Raw genomic sequence first — 19,142 nt, 5'->3', positions numbered from 1 at the left:
CCCCCCCCCTTAACGCCAAACACCCCGGATTTTCTCTTAAATTTCAATCTCTTCTTTTGAGGTAAATATAGTTGGCGGGCCAAATTTATTTATTACACATCTATTATTTAACACCGTTTTCAAAATGATTTGGTGATGATTGGTATAATCTTAGAATTCGAATATCTTCAAAGAGCAGAAAAAAAAATTAAATTTCATGGACAGTTGACTATCAATTTTCAAAACAGTGATAGTGGATCCGATTTAGGGAAAAAGTCGTGCAATTTCAGGTTTCACTGAAAATTCAGTAAAATTCCAGGACTTTAAGCAGCATAAATACGAGAATTCCTCAGTTTAGTTGAATTTTTGAATCTAATATGAATATAATATGAATTCTGTGTCAAATTACATTAAATTTTCAGTAAAATCTAGAATTTCATTATTTGTTTCCCTCTAAATCGCAATCAGTGTCGCTGTCCTGAAAATCCAAGAATATATTCAACGGAATTCTCTGGTTTTCTATTCATTTTCAGGGAAAGTGGAGCTAAAATTTACGGCTGTATTACACCCTATTCGCCAAAATTCACGTTTTCCGAATTTTTCTGGTAAATTGTTGATCGGATTGACGTGAAAAAATACAGTTTTTGCGTTTTATTATTACTTAATGACTCACGAAATTTCATGATCGTGCAATCATTTCCCTCCGTTTTTTCTAAAACTTTTCGGAAATTCACAAAACTTTAGAAAAAATGCAGGGAAATGATTGCACTACCATGAAACTTCGTGAGTCAGTCAATAATGATAAAACGCAAAAACAGTATATTATTTCGCCTCAATCCAATCAATAATGTGCCAGAAAAATGAAAAAAACGTGAATTTTGGGCGAAAAGGTGTAGTACATCCTTAAGGTTCTCTTTGATTTTTCCACGAAATTCTGCATTTCCAATGCAGAAATTCCGTGAAATTTCAGTGGTAATTAAATTCGATAAAAATTTCCAAAAAGTGTACCGGAAATTTCAGACAATTTTTAACAGTTTAACACTGTTAACAGTGAAAACGTATAAGTAGTGGGGTCTTGAGTGCACTATTCCTGTGGTCCTTTCTTATTATATCCACACGTTTTTATAATTTCCAATAGATATAATTCTTCTTCAACTCCATCGTAAAATTAAAAATTGAAAATAATTTCATGTAAGTAGAATAACCAGACCAATAGGTAGACAGTTAAGGGCAATTTGAGGTCCGTAATGAGATAAAAAATTCATAAATCATATAAATAAGCCAACGGTGGATTCAATACCTGGAAAAATATATGAATGATGGGAAAATAATGATTTCAAGTGGACGCAATGAAGGAATAAAGATAAAATGACTAAAAAGTGGGATACACCCCAAACACCCAATAGACAGACCACTAACAAGAAGATAGACGGTGCACGGAGAGAAATATTCAGTAAAAATTACGGAACAATTCAGATAATCCGCAACGGGGAATCGTTTTCCGGCAATTTTTACAGGAATGGAAGAGAAGAAATCTGAAACGTTCAGTGAATTTTCAGGTTCATCACCGAACAAAATCCGAAATTGTCACGCAATTTTTCCCGAAGAAGTAAAATCTTGCAGAAACTTCCCGACTTATTATGCCTCCAAAATCTAAAATTCTTGAACGTTCAACAATTTTTATGAACCTGGTGAGTTATTTCTACGTTCCGTTCAGTAAAATTTCTCAATCGTTGGGGAAAAATGACGGAACGACTTGTCCCCACAGCAGTGAATCATCAGACGGGTGGTTAATGTTTACGGAACAAATCGTAGAATTTACGTGGCGATTCGTACAGTTTCTGTCCCGACTCACATTTTTTATTGAACTTGACTTCCTTCGCGGATGACGTTTCGAAACGTAATTTTTACGTTTTCTTCTGGTAATTTTTATTGAATTTTTCTCTCCGTGTGGATTACCAACAGATAGACGCTCATATTTAATGCTCATTCAAACAAATTCATCCTTCTGCATGTTTAAAAATCAAAATTGGTGAAGAAATAAACTATAAAATAAAATAAACATAGAAAGTAACTAAAATTTTAAAAAATATATATTGATTACGTATACTCGAATTTATCGATGAGCCTTTGGTGTTGGGGTACCATTACCTACCAAACGATTTGCAATCACCCTCTGCTCTCAAAATTTATTTGTTTATACATCCCCGCTAGCTTGACTTTGCCCTTCTTTTGTTCCAGTCGATGCTGCGATAAGAAGAGCTGTGGAAATAGAAACGAGACGCCCAGTGATCCCGTAATCATCGACCGGTGAGTAAATTAAAATAAAGTATCTGATAGGAACCTAACCTAGATTCAGGACAGCAGTATGGCGCACCATTCGAAGATATACTCGAGTATGTGAATTACGTTGTCTACGACAAAAGGGGTGGAATGGATGGGACAGAATAGGGGGTCAGGGGGGGGGTGGATCTGGAATCTTGAAAGGGCGGAAGAGTATCCGGGACTCGTGTTCATCCCTCGGCCCGTCTTGGGAAACACAAGCTAACACAGCGCCAGTATAGGGTGAGCCTGATATCTGAATAGGCTATATAGAATATACTGAGATAGGAGAAAATGGTAGCAACGAAGAGGTGGAGGGTATCCCCTTGGGGAGTCAAGACCGAGATAGTCTTCAGGAGGACATCTTGTACACAGTGATCCTCAACCCAATACTGTACACATGTATGCGATCAGTGTGCTTGAGCTATCCAATTTTGCCAGTGGAAAACAATATTTCATTCCTTCAAAGTTGGCTTGATGTTTTTGGGATGGTGAGTACACTGTTAAAAAAATTTAACAGAGTTTTCCAGAAAATGACACGGAATTCAATTTAACGGAAAAAAGTCTGTGAAACTTCAAGTTTCCCTGAAAATTCAAGGAAATTCCGGATTTTTCAGTGGAAGAACCATGAAGATTCCGAAATTTCCATGAATTTTCAATGTAAACATGATAATTCAATAAGAAATTGCACTGAAATTTCAAAAAAAGGAAAATTCAAGGACATTTTTGCTTGAATTTTCCTAATTTCCATGAATTTTCATGGGATAATTTAACTGAAATTTAAAATTTCCATGAATTTTCCACGAAAACCACGAATTTTCAATGGTAAAATTCCCTGAAATGTCAATGAAACCGTCACTTATTTCATATTTCAAGACTAAAGCCTGGAAACTGTTGAAACTAAGGGTCATAAGGGTCGAAATAAGGGTCACAAGGTTCAAAATAATGGCCATAAGGATCAAATAAGGGTCACAAGGGTCACAAGGGTCATGAGGGTTTGAATAAGGGTCACGAGGGTCATATTAAGCATCACAGGTGTCAAAATAAGGGTCACAAGTGTCAAAATAATGACCATGAGCGTCAAAATAAGGGTCATAAAGGTTTGAGTAAGACTCACGAGGGTCAGATTAAGGGTCATGAGGGTCAGAATAACAGTCGCGAGGGTCAGATTAAGAGTCACAGTGTTCAAGTTAAGGGTCATAAGGGTCAGATTAAGGGCCACGAGAGGTATAATGAGGGTCACGACGATCAGATTAAGGGTCAGATGAGGGTCATATGCAGGTGATATGGGGGATGGCGAGCGGGGGGCGTAGCCCCCTAGTAAATGCAATAAATATTCAAATTAGTAATTTTGCAATCTCAAATCGGCCATCAAATACCAAAATTTTTACAGTTTGGTCCAGCCAATTTCGTTTACAAAAAACATCAATATATTTCTTCAAATTTACCTTAATGTTTTTCTAATGGTAAGTCGATACTCGCTTGATGGCAATAACGAGGGAAAGAAAATTAATCAGCGAAATGATGAACACGCACCCTCCCGTATACATAACTGTGATGCAACTGCAACAGTGGTCGCGTGTCCAACAAGTCCCCCTTTTGTAATTTCATGTTGCTGGTAATAGTGAACCACCACTCTACGCCTCCTGCTTATCATATCACATGCTCCGACCCGGCGTCAGTCATTCTGACATCTTCCGACTTTTTTTTCCGAACGACAACTTCGTTTCATTGTGCCAATACAGATCACAATTTTCTCTATTTTGTCCGCAAATGTCTCGGTGGAGGCTAATAGATTTTTGGTCTCGCATGGAAACCGCACAAAGGAACTGTAAGCGGTGGGGGAGAATTGGTGGAGACCAATGTGACTCGGTATCAATGGCCCTTTGATTGAGGTGGCTCTCCTCGATTGTGACATGCTCGCTCAACTGTACCGAAAGTAGTTGGAGTGTGCACCTGAGGTAAAAATCAAAACAGAGGGGAAACAATGCACTGTCCCACCCTTTCGGGCCATTTTTTTCTCGATTCAAGGACAATTTTCGGTATTCGTTCAGCCGTCTCGTCCCAGCAAATGTTCAATGTTAAAAAAGTTCTTTGATGACGTCTTAATTAAGACGACAGGTGATGGTAAGACGCCAGAAAATTTAAAATTCGTGTCTCAAAGGGAGACGCCACTGACATTTCGATATCGCAAGGGCGTTTAATCATCGTCCTGAGGAGTTTGTGGTAAAAATAACGTAGTCAATATATTTTTGTTAACAAATTGGCAATTTGCTTACGAATAGAATTTTTATGACGATGTATTTTAAATTGATTCATTGAATAATTCGATGATTAATTGAATTCAATTTAAAAATGTCTGGGACCTTAGGGTCAAATGAAAGCTGCGATGTTCGACTACAAAAGTAGAAAAGCATTTTACTGGATAAAAAATAATTGATGTACTTGGATATTCTTAATTTCGCTCTATTTTAAAAATCCAAATCGACTTCTGGTGATGAAAATTTGGTACTCGAAATTTAGGCTTCAACATTAAGGGTACTACACTCAGAAAGATGATTTATTTGGTCCAAATAAAATTTCTTCAAATTGAGTAAATAAGTTTTTTTGAATGGCACCAAATGAAGCTTTTTTTCAAATTAAATAAAAAATTATATTCGAAGTTTTGTTTACATTAAATGAATGTTTTTTACTATTGATAAATCTCCATTTGATCCAAATAAATTCTCGATTTATACCAAATAAATTATTTTTTTGAACTAATTAAATTCTTGAATATATTAATCGCGAGCGAAGCGAGCCGAGGGGGCCAAGCCCCCCTCCGGACGACCGAATGCAGGGAGCAGGGGGCGTAGCCCCCTAGTCTAACACTATCTTTTTTCGTATTTTTTTCTTCTTCCCGCACATTTTTTCGTCTCCTGAATGACCCAGCCTCACAAATATTCTCCCAACGCCCTTTCCCCCCCCCCCTTCAGGTTCTTGACGATAGATTTTTTTCGGACGATTGATTCGGCAAAACAACTAATTTTTAATAAAATTTTTATTTGGAATAAAAATAAGGATTTTCATTGGATTTAAAAAAAAACATTTTTTCGGGGGCAATGAGGGTCAGAATAAGGTCACGGGGGTCATATGGAAAGGGGCGAGTGAGCGAAACGAGCGAGGGGCGGAGCCCCCCACCGCATTGCCGAGCGGAGCGAGCAGGGGGCGTAGTCCCCTACTCTAACACTATCTTTTCTCGTATTTTTTCTTCTTCTTCCCTCAAATTTTTTCGTCTCCTGAATGACCCAACGTCACGAATATTCCCCCAACGCCCTTTTTCCCCCCTTCAGGTCCTTGACGATAGATTTTTTCGGACGATTGACTCTGCAAAACAATTAGCATGTATAATTATAAAATGTCATTTTACCGTACTCGACCAGTGCAGATATCTCCAGTCCTCGCTGGCCCGTAACGTCCCCCGGGACTACCAGTGCTCCATAATTACGAAAATTCTGTCTCTATTTCGTTTCACTACCTCACACTCCATCGAATGCGCTCCTATATACACAGCCGAGTGCTCGTGATTCGGAAAAACAGAAACCATTCGGCAGGAAAAAAAAATCGGTGACGAGCGCGCTGGAATGACGGCCAATATAACCGTAGCATAGTCGAGTACGATTCCACCACCGTGATTGGTTAACTTTGTTTCGTCCAGTGCACGGGCAACCCCTTAATTTCGGCATCGATCATAGGTTCTCTACTATCCATGTTACCCTCTTTCCATTCGGTGATGCGGGGGAACATTGTCACAAACTGTAACCATTCGCCTCGTTGAGTTTCCCGCCGCAGAACTACTTTTAGCTTTCATGTACCAATTTTCCACAAATTTCATTCAACTTGAAATGTCGAAATTTGTTTTTGGTTGAGAATGCGGAGAATTATTTTTTTATTTTTTTCCATGTTTTTAGATTTTCGATAGTTTGGTGAAGGTTTATGTGAATTTGTCACAATTTTTTTATGATTAAGATTGTTGCCTAGCAAATAATATTATTTTATATATTGAGAATAATGTTTTTGACCCTTGAGGAGAGACTGCACTGAAATTTAAAAATCGTTATTGTCAATCGGTAGAGAATTGTGTCATGATGACACTATAATATTTTCCACTGAAATTTTACGAAATTTTGTTGTTGAAAATTCATACTTTCATGGAAAAATCCGAGGAAACTGTAAATTTTAGTTTAATAATTCCGAGAAAGTAATGAAAAATCAGGAAAGTTCAGAGAAATGTCTCCTTGAATTCCAGATTCCTCTGGATGTTCACGGAATTTTAAAAGAATTCCCTGAAAATTTAATTAAAAATTAAAATTTTACTTGAAAATTCATGTAAATTGTGGAATTTTCACCTGACCCTCAAGAAACTTGAAATTTTGCACATTTAAAAATACGATTCCTCTAAAGTTCTTTTCTAATCAATAACAAAAATAATACCGTAATTTGTTCTTATTTTTTTACATTAAAAGTGAAGTAGTAAACTCATCAGCAGGATAAATAAAGGCACCATAAATTTTTTTCGAAATTTCAGTGCGATTCTCCCTTAAAAGTTCAGCGAAGATGTCACCACCCAAAACACTTAAATTAACAAAATCTTCCAGCAATAAATACAAACTAATGACGACCGATAATACCGCCAACCAAAACTATAATAATTTCCCATTGATTCGTGTATCCCCACCATTCAGAACAATGTAACGTTCCATTGAATTGATTGCAACAACCAAGGGAGTCGCCGCGATATGACTAACGTCACAATGACATGCGGATTGTCAATCAGTCGTCGCTTGTATCCGTTGATGAATGCAAATCTGGACGGACAATTGTTGACCACCGGTGTCACCAAGAGTCACTCTCCACCACGTTCACATATCGATTGGACCACCTGACCTTGTAAACTACACTGAGAGAGAAACGAATAAATCTTGCTGGCCAAAAAAATCGCTAGGCGAAAATTACCGAGAAATAAATTATTTGACTCGAGATTGAAGGTTTCAAACGTGAATGATTGCTCTGCTTTCAGCGACAAACAAACGTATGGGAGTATCTAATAATGAAGAATTAGTGCCAGAAATATTTCTTGCTTTACCCAAAACATAAGCTTTATTTTGAGACTTATGATCCAAATTGAAACTTTCAAAACTCTGAACACGGAAAAAAATATACCTGAATTGAGTACAAAATATACTTGATTCAAGCCAAGTTGACACCCAGACTTCCCTGCCGCCTTTGTGATCTCGGGGTGAACGACACGATTGAGCATCTCCTGGTGGAATGCCCCATGCTGGAGCACCTGAGGATCAAACACTTCCCTGATATCAGAGAGAGATACCCAGTTTGTCTTCAACCGATCAAATTATTGACCTGATGAACATCCAAAATATTTTTTCCCTCAGTGTACCTCCCAAAAAGAACATTTCATCATTGAATATATTAATCGCGAGCCCAATTACAATATAGCTTATCTCATTACGAAATAACAAAGCGTTGATAAGAGGACAGAATAGACAAATGCATCAGTCACGTCAGCCTAATCAAACTAAAGAGTCGCCTCGCACGACACGCGTCAGCCCCATCGCAGTTTCAATATTCCACATACCGGGGGGGAAGTGAAAAAAATTCCTGCCTGTGGAAATCGTTCTTGATCGAATGTGAGATATGGCGTGATAATGATGGGCGTCGCGACGCCCAATTGTCGGATGACACAGATCGATGAGCGTAAAACATAAGGGCTCAATTGAGCATGGACACCTCGTAGAAGAACATCACACTTTTCGATTAATCATGATAACGAAATCATTCGCGTGAAGCAATATTTGAGAGGTTTGTTGTTGCTTTCTGATCGACTCGTTGATGGAGGTGATGATTGATATTGTTGATCCGTTGACTATCCCATTTGTGACAAGCGGGTTCGTGTTTAAAAAACTTCCGTCCGCTAAGGAAAATAACAAAATGAAACAAGTGGGAAGTTGCTCTTGGATTGGATTTATTTTAGTTATTTCGTGCTTCCGAATGATCATTTTGCACATCATTTCCTTCTATCACGTATAACTCATTGTTTATTTCATTTTATTAAATTGAATAAGATTTCTTCTCAACTAATTTTGTCAGATTTTCAACTTAGTTGAATGTTATCATCATCATTATTCTTATTATCCCTTTCTTCTATACAACCGATTATGTTTTTTACGGTTCTATCTCTCCCTTCAGCCCTTCGATAAAATGAATAAAATAAAAAAAAAGAAAATAGAAAAATAGTAGAAAATAATAATAAAAAATAGAAAAATTTTATTTACACATACTTGAATGAATTTGAAACATCACATTTGAAGAAATGGCATTAAAACAAAGATTTTAAGCTATGATTGAATTCATTTGAAGCATGATATTCAAAGATATCCCCGGAATTTTGATTTTGAAAAAATACAAAATTTTTGCAAATTTTCAAATAAATCAAAATAACGATTATTGCTATCGCCTTCATCTTCGAACTCGGTAAAAAGGACATCCAAACGAATTTTTTAAGCCATCATTCAATCAATTCAGAACATTTTTTTAGTTATCGTGGGACAACCGATTTTCGAAAAAAATCGAAACTGAAAAAGCGATTTCAAATGATTTCAGGGATTCCAAGTGATTTCAAATTTCGCATTTCACGTGATTTTAATCCTGATAAGTGACACAGCGATCCACTCAAACATGTTTAGGAAACATCAATCAGCAGCTTCCCAAGTAACTTCAACAAATCCCCAAATTTCTGACATCAAAAATTTATCCGAACCACTTCCTTTCACAAGCTAAACGAACTATATCGAGAACACACTATTTCCTGACGCATCTATTAGTGAAATCAAAACATACTTGAGCCCCTCGTGGCACCAGAGATCCGAAAAAAAGCGGTCTACTAGTGCCCGTGTAGCATATGGGGCTCCCTCAGCGGGGTGTCACACCCTTCGCATTTCGTACCCTCCGGAATAAATGGACGTACTGGTGCCCCCGTACACACAAGCTCCCCTCACCACTCGAGTTATTCTCTTCGCTGGCATTTGTATTTACGAGAGGGGGAATATCGGCTGGTTTATGGAGCGCAGATCGGCCGATCGGTAGACCGGGAAATCGTTGGATAAACAACTCCCAGTTATTTGTGGTACTAATTATTTTTCGAGTCGCCGAGTCTCCTTTAAAATTGGGTCAATAATCCACCCCGCAAAATACAAGGAGAAATATTGAGACGCGATGAAGTGGTATTTTGTTTTTCAGAGTCCATTGCTTCGAGGATTCATTCACTTCTTGTTCGTGTTTTGGATTTTTATTTTTTCGGAATCAATCGCATTATTTATTGAGTTATATCGCGTAATATGACGTCACTGATCCTCGTGAGCATGACGCTTAATAATAGGACATGGACCCTGACGTTGATTTTGACCCTCATAAGGGTTACACGTAACATTATAACGTTGACCCTCATGAGGGTCACACTCAATATTACCATGTTGATCCTAATGAGCGTTACACTGAATATAACAATATTTCTCATAAAGGTCGGATTCAATATTACAATGTTGACCCTCATGAGGGTCTGGACCTAATGAGAGTGGCACTCAATATACAATGTTTACCTTCATAAGGGTCACACACAAAATTACCATGTTGATCCTCATGAGGGTCACACTCAACATACGATTTTGACCCTCATGAGGGCCACTCTCAATATACGATGTTCACCCTCATGAGGATCACACCCAATATTACTATGTGCACCCTCAGCGTCATACCCAATATTACCACGGTGATCCTCATGAGGTCGACACTCAATACTGCAATGTTGACCCTCACGAGGGTCTGGACCTCATGAGGGTCACACTCAATATAATAATGTTCCTCATGAGGGTCGGACTCAATATTACAATGTTGACACTCAACATAAAAATATTAACCCTCATGAGGGTCAACATGAATACTCCATATTCACCCTCACGCACCCTTCATAAATGTCAACCTGATTACTGTATTTTTGAACCTCATGAGGGTCAACCGTGAATATTGAATTTTTGAATCTCATTAAAGTCATCCATCGCAATATTGAGTCTGACCCTTTCCAAGATCAGTCTCCACCTTCCAGTTTTGGCCCTCATGAGGGCCAGACCTGATAACAATTGACCTTCATAAAGTTCAACATAAATATCACCTTTTTGAACCCGCTCAAAGACAAGCGTCAGATGAAAAATTGAAACAAAACAATTATAAGGTTCAAAAAGTACCCTCATTTGACCCTTACGTATAAATACCCCTAAGTTATTGTTAGCACCATTTCCCGAGTCCTTGAGTTTCCTCAAAATTCGGGTCAATAATCCACCCCGAAAAATACGAGGTGAATTATTGAGACGCGAATAAGTGATATTTTGTTTTTCAGAGTCCATCGTTTCGAGAATTCATTGACTTCTTGTCCGTCTGCCGAATTTTTATTCTTTCCGAATCAATCGCATAATTTATTGCGCTACATCGTTCTTCCTCTCGTGCATCGTTCTCTCCGCTGCACCTCGCAATGACCTCATCCTCTCCTTTTTAGTTGAAAATTTAGAAATTCTGAGTAGTTCCGGTGATTCGAATCACTCATCCATCCAAAAGTTCCCCTCATATATTCCCCCGATAGACCCCTCATCCCTCAACTCGTAAATTCTTCCAATTAGGTGAAATACCGAAAAAACGTAATACCTCTCCTTCGCTCATCGATATTACATTACCGTGTGTCATTTTTTTTTTCATTCCCCTCACCCAGAAAACATACATTTCTTCAAGTAGTCGTACGAAAATATACGTCTCTGAATGTATATTGGATATTATCGATATCTCGAATCTATCCCTCGCTCGCTAATGGAAAACTTATGCTAACCAAAAGAGCCCCCAAGAACGATCCATTATGTATCAGCGATCGCTCTTGGATTTCCAACTGTACAATTTCATAGATTCTTTTTATATCATTCGCGTGCAGTCGAGAGCTCACATTGAGCCATTCTCGAAATTTGCATCTGAAATTTTCGCAGAGAAGGAAAATTTTGACAGTTGAAGAAATTTGCAGCATTCCTTGCAATGATTGTAACTTTTCTACAATACACTGAGAGAGACACGTTGTCAAACAAGTCTTGTTTGGGCAAAAAAAATCGCTAGTTGAAAATTGCCAAAAAAGAATTTGTTTGGTTCGAATTTGAAAGTCTCAAACATGAATAATTGTTCTGTTTTCGACAGCAACGAAATATTTGGCTCAAGAGGCGGATAATTCACACCAAACGGTGCCTTATCAGGATGAAAATATCTCATATAGAGGAAAATTTATCAACAAATATTTTATCACTAAGTTACAAGATTGCTATCATCTCATTATTATTGTTTCATTTAAGGGTTCATTTGTTGTCTGCGATTATTAGACAACCGAAACGAAAAACTACTATCCCTTGTTTCGCATAAAACAAAGATTTTTCGGGAGCAAAATCCGTATGGGCGTATCGAATAACGAAGGAGTAGTTCTTGCGTGTACAGAAAATACAATTTTTTTTGAACTACTAAATCTATTTTTGCGACAAAAATTTTGCATTCCCGCGCACTCTCTGCATGTTCGGCACAAAAAAATCCTTTTTTGATCATTTTCAAAGAACTATTTTCTAGACAGAAGTAAGACTTGTTTGAGAGCTTTGTCGTTTTTCTCTCAGTGTACGTGTTGCTTTTTCGCGTCATACCTGACCCTCCTTTTCACTTATTTCACTCCCTCCCCACGAGAAACACAGATAAAATTCCTTAAAAGTATCGAAAATTTTCCTCTCACTGCACTGTTAGAAAATTACTCCTAAAATTTCAAGTAAAAAATATTGAAATTTTTAACAATCACTCATTTACCCGAAATTTTTATGTATTTCGTTGGTTGAATTCTAGAGTATTCAATGGAATTGTAATTTTCAGGTCTACATGATAATGAAAATTATTAAATAATTTGAAAATTCACGCAACAATTTCCCTGAATTTTCAATCCACTAAAAATTTAGTTGGCCAATGAATTTGAAAATCCTAGATGTCATTTCAATGACATCAGTGATAATTCAACATGGAAAATCCCAACTATCCTGAATTTTCAACCTGAATGAGAGATTTCAGAAACGATTTGCTCTTAAATTGGATTCAAATTCACAACATTGAGAATTCAAGTGCAAGTATTACTTAATTTTCAAAAAAATTCCAACAGTATAAAGGATTTTTTCCTTCTTTATGTTCATCCATTGAAATTAGAAGCAGAAAGGAATGAAAAACGACTCAAGAGCTGCAACGAAAATCAGGAAATTCAGATAAAACGCAAACGCGTTACCTGTATCTATCTCAGAGGCTAGCAGATTCTCAAGGACACCCCGGAGGACTATAGAAACAAAGAATCTTACACAGCCAGTGGCTTCCAGTAAGTACTCTTTGGGCCATTCTCTCACGGTGATTCCCAGCCGAGAATTACCTCCGATACGCCAATCGTTATTTTCAAAGAATATCTTAACAGCCCGAGCTTTTATCCCGTCGACGCTCTAAAAACCCGAAAAGTGGGGCAAAAAAAACGTTCTCTTTCCCTCACGATGGGTACAAGAGTCTTTCCTCTTTGGTTCACCACGTTTCTTTTTTACCTTGGAGTGCAGGCTGGCCCGAGAAGGAGGAAAAACCCGACAGGGAGAGCCGATCAGCTTAATGCATATTGATGCGCACTGGAGTTAAGTGAGTGAAAAATCGCCATCGATCCCTCCCTTTTCTTCTTCCAGTTTGAGGGAGACGATATCCCCAGACGTTTCGATTTAGCAATCTTAGTCATAACAGTTTTGTGGAAAAATTTGATGGAGTCCGTTTGATGTTGGGAATTATCCATTATGCATTCAAGGATCTTTTAGACACTGTGAGAGACATCAGGAGGAACATATTTATAACATTTTAACAATTAGTTTTTCGAAATTTGAGTTAGGTATGAGAAAAATTAATAGTGACCCTCATGAGGGTCAAAATGAATATTTCAATTTTGACCCTCATGAGGGTCAAACTAAAAACTTAGATGTTGACCTTCATAAGGGGCAGCTTTCAATTACAATGTTGACCCTCACATGAGGGTCAAACTGAATATTTCAATTTTGACCCTCATAAAGGTCAGACTTAAAATTCCGATGTTGACCCTCATGAGGGTCTAACTTGGATATTTCACTTTTGACCCTTATGAAGGTTAAACTGACTACTTCACTTTTGACCTCCTTAAGAGTCAGACTCAAAATTCCAATGATGACCCTCATGAGGGTCAAACTAAAAGCTTAGATGTTGGCCTTCATAAAGGTCAAACTTAGAACTGCGGTGTTAACCCTCATGAGGGTCAAATTAAACATCTTATTTGAACCCTAACAAAAGCCAAACGAGACAAAAATTTAACCTTATGAGGGCTCACCCTCATGATGGTTCCGTTCAAAGTTTCACTGTTGACCTTCATAAGGTTCTAAATTAGCATTGCAATGTTGACCCTCACATGCGTCAAACAGCATTATGATTATTGTCCCTCATGAGGGTCAAACGATATCTCCTGTTTGACCCTCATCATTCCCCTCCATTCCATCAACCCTCACGCCCCTTCGACTCCCAAAATTATTTTTCTCATCTTCCTCCAGAAAAACATGTCTACTTTCACTAAATCATCCAAGTAAATCCGAAAAATCAAATTATTTTCGAGTAGAATATAGCTTATGCCTCATTCAAAAACAGGTGTAGATGGACCATTCCAAAATCACTCGATACCCCATCCAAAAACCTATCACATTTCCAATCGATTAACCGATCAAATCGCTCGGAAAGCATACAGCCCCCCCCCCCCCCCCCCCCCCCCCCCCCCCCCCCCCCCCCCCCCCCCCCCCCCCCCCCCCCCCCCCCCCCCCCCCCCCCCCCCCCCCCCCCCNAATCGTTCTCCTTCAACTCGACATTCTCGCACTATCATCCAAAGTACAGAAGATGCGGTGACCCTTTGGTATTTTCGTAAATAGTCAGTGGTTGGTAGAGTACAATCCTGGAAGTACCACCTCGACACTCTACTTCCATCTGAGCACGCGCATTGTACCACCGGGGTAAACTAGTTGGGGTGTTTCACATTGGAACAGATGCCAAGCGTCACGGCTCGACGATGGCTGGAAGGGTGCCCTCTCCAGATTGAGACACGGTGGATGACTCTAAATGGCATTCACCTCCTCTCTCCCACCCAACCAAATCGATATCCACCCTCTCCCCGAAATTAAACGATAAAATAACAAAAAATTATTGTCTTATATACTTTAACAGATAAAAAAACTCATCCCGTAATGTTTATTTTCGCAAGGGTGCCGAACAAACACACACGCATTCGGTATGGATTTTGCTCTGGGCCATTGGCCTTATGTCAACTCCAAGGGAGTCTTTCTCAATTTTTTTCCTTCATCCCACATATGTCCGTGTGTGTTCGCGGGTACCTACATGCAGTGCACTTCAGACGAGCACTGAAACAGGTGGTTAGCAGGGGCTAGAGTTGAGGCAGTGTGTCATGATGACGGCAGGGGGCCACTTGAAGAGTCGCGTGGCCAACTCAATTACCTTCTAGAGCCTCAAACTCGTGTCACTGGAGAACCCTCACTCAGGGTATTATATCATCGAAACGTGTGTCGTCCCATTGTTCATCATCTAATCCATTTTGTCGAATAGATTCTCCACTATTGAATTCGTACTATTCCAAATGGGATTAATGGTGAAGACTCGCTGGATTTTAGCTAAAACTAGGTGTTGTTAATCTGTTGATGGGTGCACAGGGTCGACAGACTGGAATGCCTCCAGATGGATACGTGTCAGTATTTTTATTCAAAATGCGAAAATTTAAAAAAAAAACTTCAATTTCAACTTAACTACGACTGCTCACAACGATGTTAACATCGCGATTTAACGCGAAGTGTGAACTTCGCGATTTACCGTGAAGTATGAAGTTCACGATGTAACGCGAAGTGTGAACTTCGCGTTTTTACGCGAAGTGTAAACTTCACGATGTAACGCGAAGTGTGAACTTCGTGTTTTAACGCAAAGTGTGAACTTTGCGTTTTAACGCGAAGTGTGAACTTCACGATTTAACGCGAAGTATGAACTTCGTGTTTTAACGCGGAGTGTGAAATTCGCGATGTAACGCGAAGGGTGAACTTCACGATTTAACGCGAAGTGTAAACTTCGCGATTTAACGCACAGTGTGAACTTCGCGATTTAACGCAAAGTGTGAACTTCGCGATTTCTCGCGGAGATTGCCGGCACGTAGAAACATAAACATAAATAAACTCCATTCAACATAAGAAAATATTCAAATAAATGAAATTGATTACAAGTTCTTGAATACTTCGCACTCCACTCACTCCCTCAGAAGTCATCATCAACTGCTTTCCCCCGACACCTGACGATTCAGCCAATCAGATCCAAGAATTACATTTCTTTAGGATACAAGTCCGTAATTTTATTCAGGATATAATTCACTTCAGGGTATTACATCATCAAAACGTGTGTCGTCCCGTTGTTCATCATCCAATCCATTTTGTCGAATAGCTTCCCCACTCGCACTATTGAATTCGTATTATTCCAAAACGGATTAATGGTAAAGACTGGCTGGATTCCCGCTAAAACCAGGTGTTGTCAATCTGCTGATGGCTGGCTGATGGATGCACAGGATTGACAAGGTGGAATGCCTCCAGGTGAACCAGTGCAGACCCGTCGCCTTCTTATTTGAGACCTGGATTGTAAGAAAGTCGAGCACAAGCTGACCATATCCCCGAGAGGTGGAGGAGGTAAGCATGAAATGAGGGGCCGAATAGTTGGCATAGCTTGGCGCCTCACGACTGTCCATCAGTCGTGCCCTCCTTCTCCCATCCATCGAGCCAATGGTACAACCCTACCAAGAATTAAAAGCAGGTTTAGGAAAAACTTCGGCTTCACCGGGAGCCTGTCAATCAGATGTCCGCGGTTTTGCTGCCATCCAGCTAATGATGATCCACTGCTCTATCTTCACCTTGCGACATCACACATACCACAGGCATCAGTTCTCTTCGTGGAATTTGCAATATGATGATGACTTCCAGGATTTTTATCAGTTGGATATTTTGGATGAAATCCTTGGGTAGACAGATAATGGTATAAATGTCCTGGTGAAAATATTCCTGCGGCTTGATACGTGTGAGCGGGCGTCTACTCGATCGACTGCCGGTCGAAATTTATGCGATTGATTCGAGTGGAACGATGTGACAGTACAAGGAAGCGCTTTTAGTCCTGGCGGATTTCCTCGTCTCCCCATGGGACAAAAGTCTCTTCCCCTTCCTTTTCCATCTACTATCTGCTGGCGCACGCCTATGTGTCCGAAGGATCTCTATAAATTTGCATGTAGAATACGCGTGGGAGGTAAGTCGGATAGAAGACAGGGCTCAGAGTGATAGGAAAGCAATGTCTTCCTCCCTTACTCTATTTTCTCACAATCCACTCTTCGAAATTATGCTGAACAACATCTGCCGCAACTGGACGCCAGTCTAATTTCGATGGTGAGACTGACCAGATCCAGACGCCTCCGGAAATTTCGAGTGCCCGATGAAGAAAAGAAACAAGAATGGACAACAAACAAGACCGGCGTTTTTCGAGGCAATTCGACGAAAAGTCCTGGCAATTTCTTCCTCGTTCGATCTTTCCATTCCACCGACAGAATCCCAGTGAGCGCGAAGGGTCCGTGTGTGCTTGCGCTGGTGGTGCATAATTTATGGGCTCACGCCAACACTGGGCGATCGGTCTTCAGCTACTGTACAACCATTCGCTGGGGAAAAAAAGTAGCAGTCAATTGGCCGGCGGTGGGCTAGGCTACAATTGTTTACACCCTATCAATAATCAGGCGAGGAAGAATGAAGAAATGTAAAATTTGTGAGGCAAACGAGATTGGAGAATGTAGATGAGAATGAATCGGTCAGCGCATGGAGGGTCACAAGTTTCCCTCCCTTTTTTTTCACCCCCTGGTTTTTCGGAGCTCCCCTTTAGCCCAGTCCGGGAGCATAACAACGCGCACCCCCCGCGGGAAGGGAGAGGAGATGCCGTTCATTGGGTCGTTGAGGGCTCCTGGCTCTCGCGGTGGTGTAGCATCGGTCTTCAACCCATAGACTTCGTGGCCCTCACTCCATAACCCGCGTAGAGAGGGGATCGGTGAGGGTGGACATGCCGGGCTGACCGGTTGCCATGACGACCATATGGATTGATCCGAGCAAATATCATCTCCGAAGACGCCCGAAAGAATCGGTGGATTTTACGGAGAATAGCCACTGTTGGAGATTTATGAGGTACTGTAGCTGAAAGGACAAATGTGAAGAATTGAAAAGCCACGAGATGGCCGATTTGGATTGTTATGTATTAAGAAGGTAATATTGTATTAGTCATCTGTCAGGTGTTGCGACAATTGTTTTAGTGAGCCATTGCTGGTTTGATAGATTGATTTGCTCCTGACGCTTCTCATATTTCTTTGATTTATGTGGAGAATTTTAGGCAAGATATGATTCACTTCATTCAATATGGAAACATTGATTAGAAGTTCTTCATCACTTGACACTCTACTCTTTCTCTCAGACGTCATCATTGCTTTCTTTAGTCACCTGACGTCATCGCCTTGTATCAGGTTCATTTGAGAAGTTGTATACAGATGTCTGTAGTGAATAATGTAATCTAATGAAGTAGAGACTTGAAAAATCGTGAGACATCTTATTTTGGTCGTTTTGACAGCTGATGATTTGGCCAATTCCAAATCTACGTCATCGACTTGTATCAGGTCCATTTGAGAAGTTGTATACCTGTAGTGATTAATGTGATGTAATGAAGTGGAGAATAGAAAAATCATGAGCCGTCTGATTTGGATCGTTGTACATTAGGCAGTCATCTGTCCGATGTTGTGACAATTCCTTTAATGAGCCATTGCTGGTTTGAAGGATTGATTTGCTTCTGGCATTCTTAATTTTTTCATGATTTGTCAGTTGCTGTAGTCAAGATATGATTCACTTCATTCAACATGGAAACATTAATCACAAGTTCTTCCTTACTTCGCACTCTATTCATTCTCTCAACCGTCACCATCAACCACTTCCTCCTGACACCTAACAATTTGGTCGACGCCAAATCTACCTAATCAACTTGTATCAAGTCCATTTAAGAATTCGTAAGCAGATACTTCCGCTAAATAACGTAACCTTGTAAGAATAGACAAGCGTAACATTCCCAGTGAGAGTTAATAGGTCTGAAATACCTCGCTACGGTGTGCAACGAAGACAACCCGATAGAAAGATGAGTGATTCAGTGCGCGTAGTCACCAAGCTGCTGGATCTCACTCTTAGCGTTGTTGCCTTCCTCTCTGGCTTTCCAGAAAATAAAGCAAAAAAGAGGGAAAAAATAAAGGGCCACAATGTAGAGGAAGAGGGACGAGTTACAGGGTTTCTCAACTTGTGGTACTTTGTGCCACTGAATGACGTCTGAACGAGAGGACCACCCAGGGGACAATCCATATAAAGCTTCAGACATTGTCGAATCGATTTACTTAAATTTTTTTACCCCTAGTATCTCCCTCTCGTTTCGATTTGGAGGATTTATAAATGAAGTGATTAAGGATGCAATTTAGTTAAGGGGGAACTTTTTTACTCCTTCATGAGTGTTGGGGGTCATCTAACTGGTACCCAGAGGTCCAATGAAAAGAGGATGATAACTTCCGGGGGCGAGAGGAGGATGGAGGGGGGGGG

At 39.8% G+C, this 19,142-nt stretch overlaps 1 protein-coding gene across 1 annotated transcript in view; it reads left to right on the top strand.

The window, feature by feature from the left end:
* The window catches only part of LOC107048418 (transcription factor collier), a 116,702-nt gene that overhangs the window by 40,458 nt on the left and 57,102 nt on the right, over nt 1–19,142 (top strand). The window contains exon 6 of the mRNA XM_015271576.1: nt 2,221–2,289. Coding sequence (XP_015127062.1) covers nt 2,221–2,289 — 69 coding nt within the window. The remainder of the gene's footprint in view (nt 1–2,220; nt 2,290–19,142) is intronic.

The sequence above is a fragment of the Diachasma alloeum genome, unplaced genomic scaffold (genome assembly GCF_001412515.2).
Source record: "Diachasma alloeum isolate Michigan unplaced genomic scaffold, Dall2.0 Dall_scaffold_00192, whole genome shotgun sequence".
NCBI lineage: Eukaryota > Metazoa > Arthropoda > Insecta > Hymenoptera > Braconidae > Diachasma > Diachasma alloeum.
This window is presented reverse-complemented; position numbering and strand designations above follow the sequence as displayed.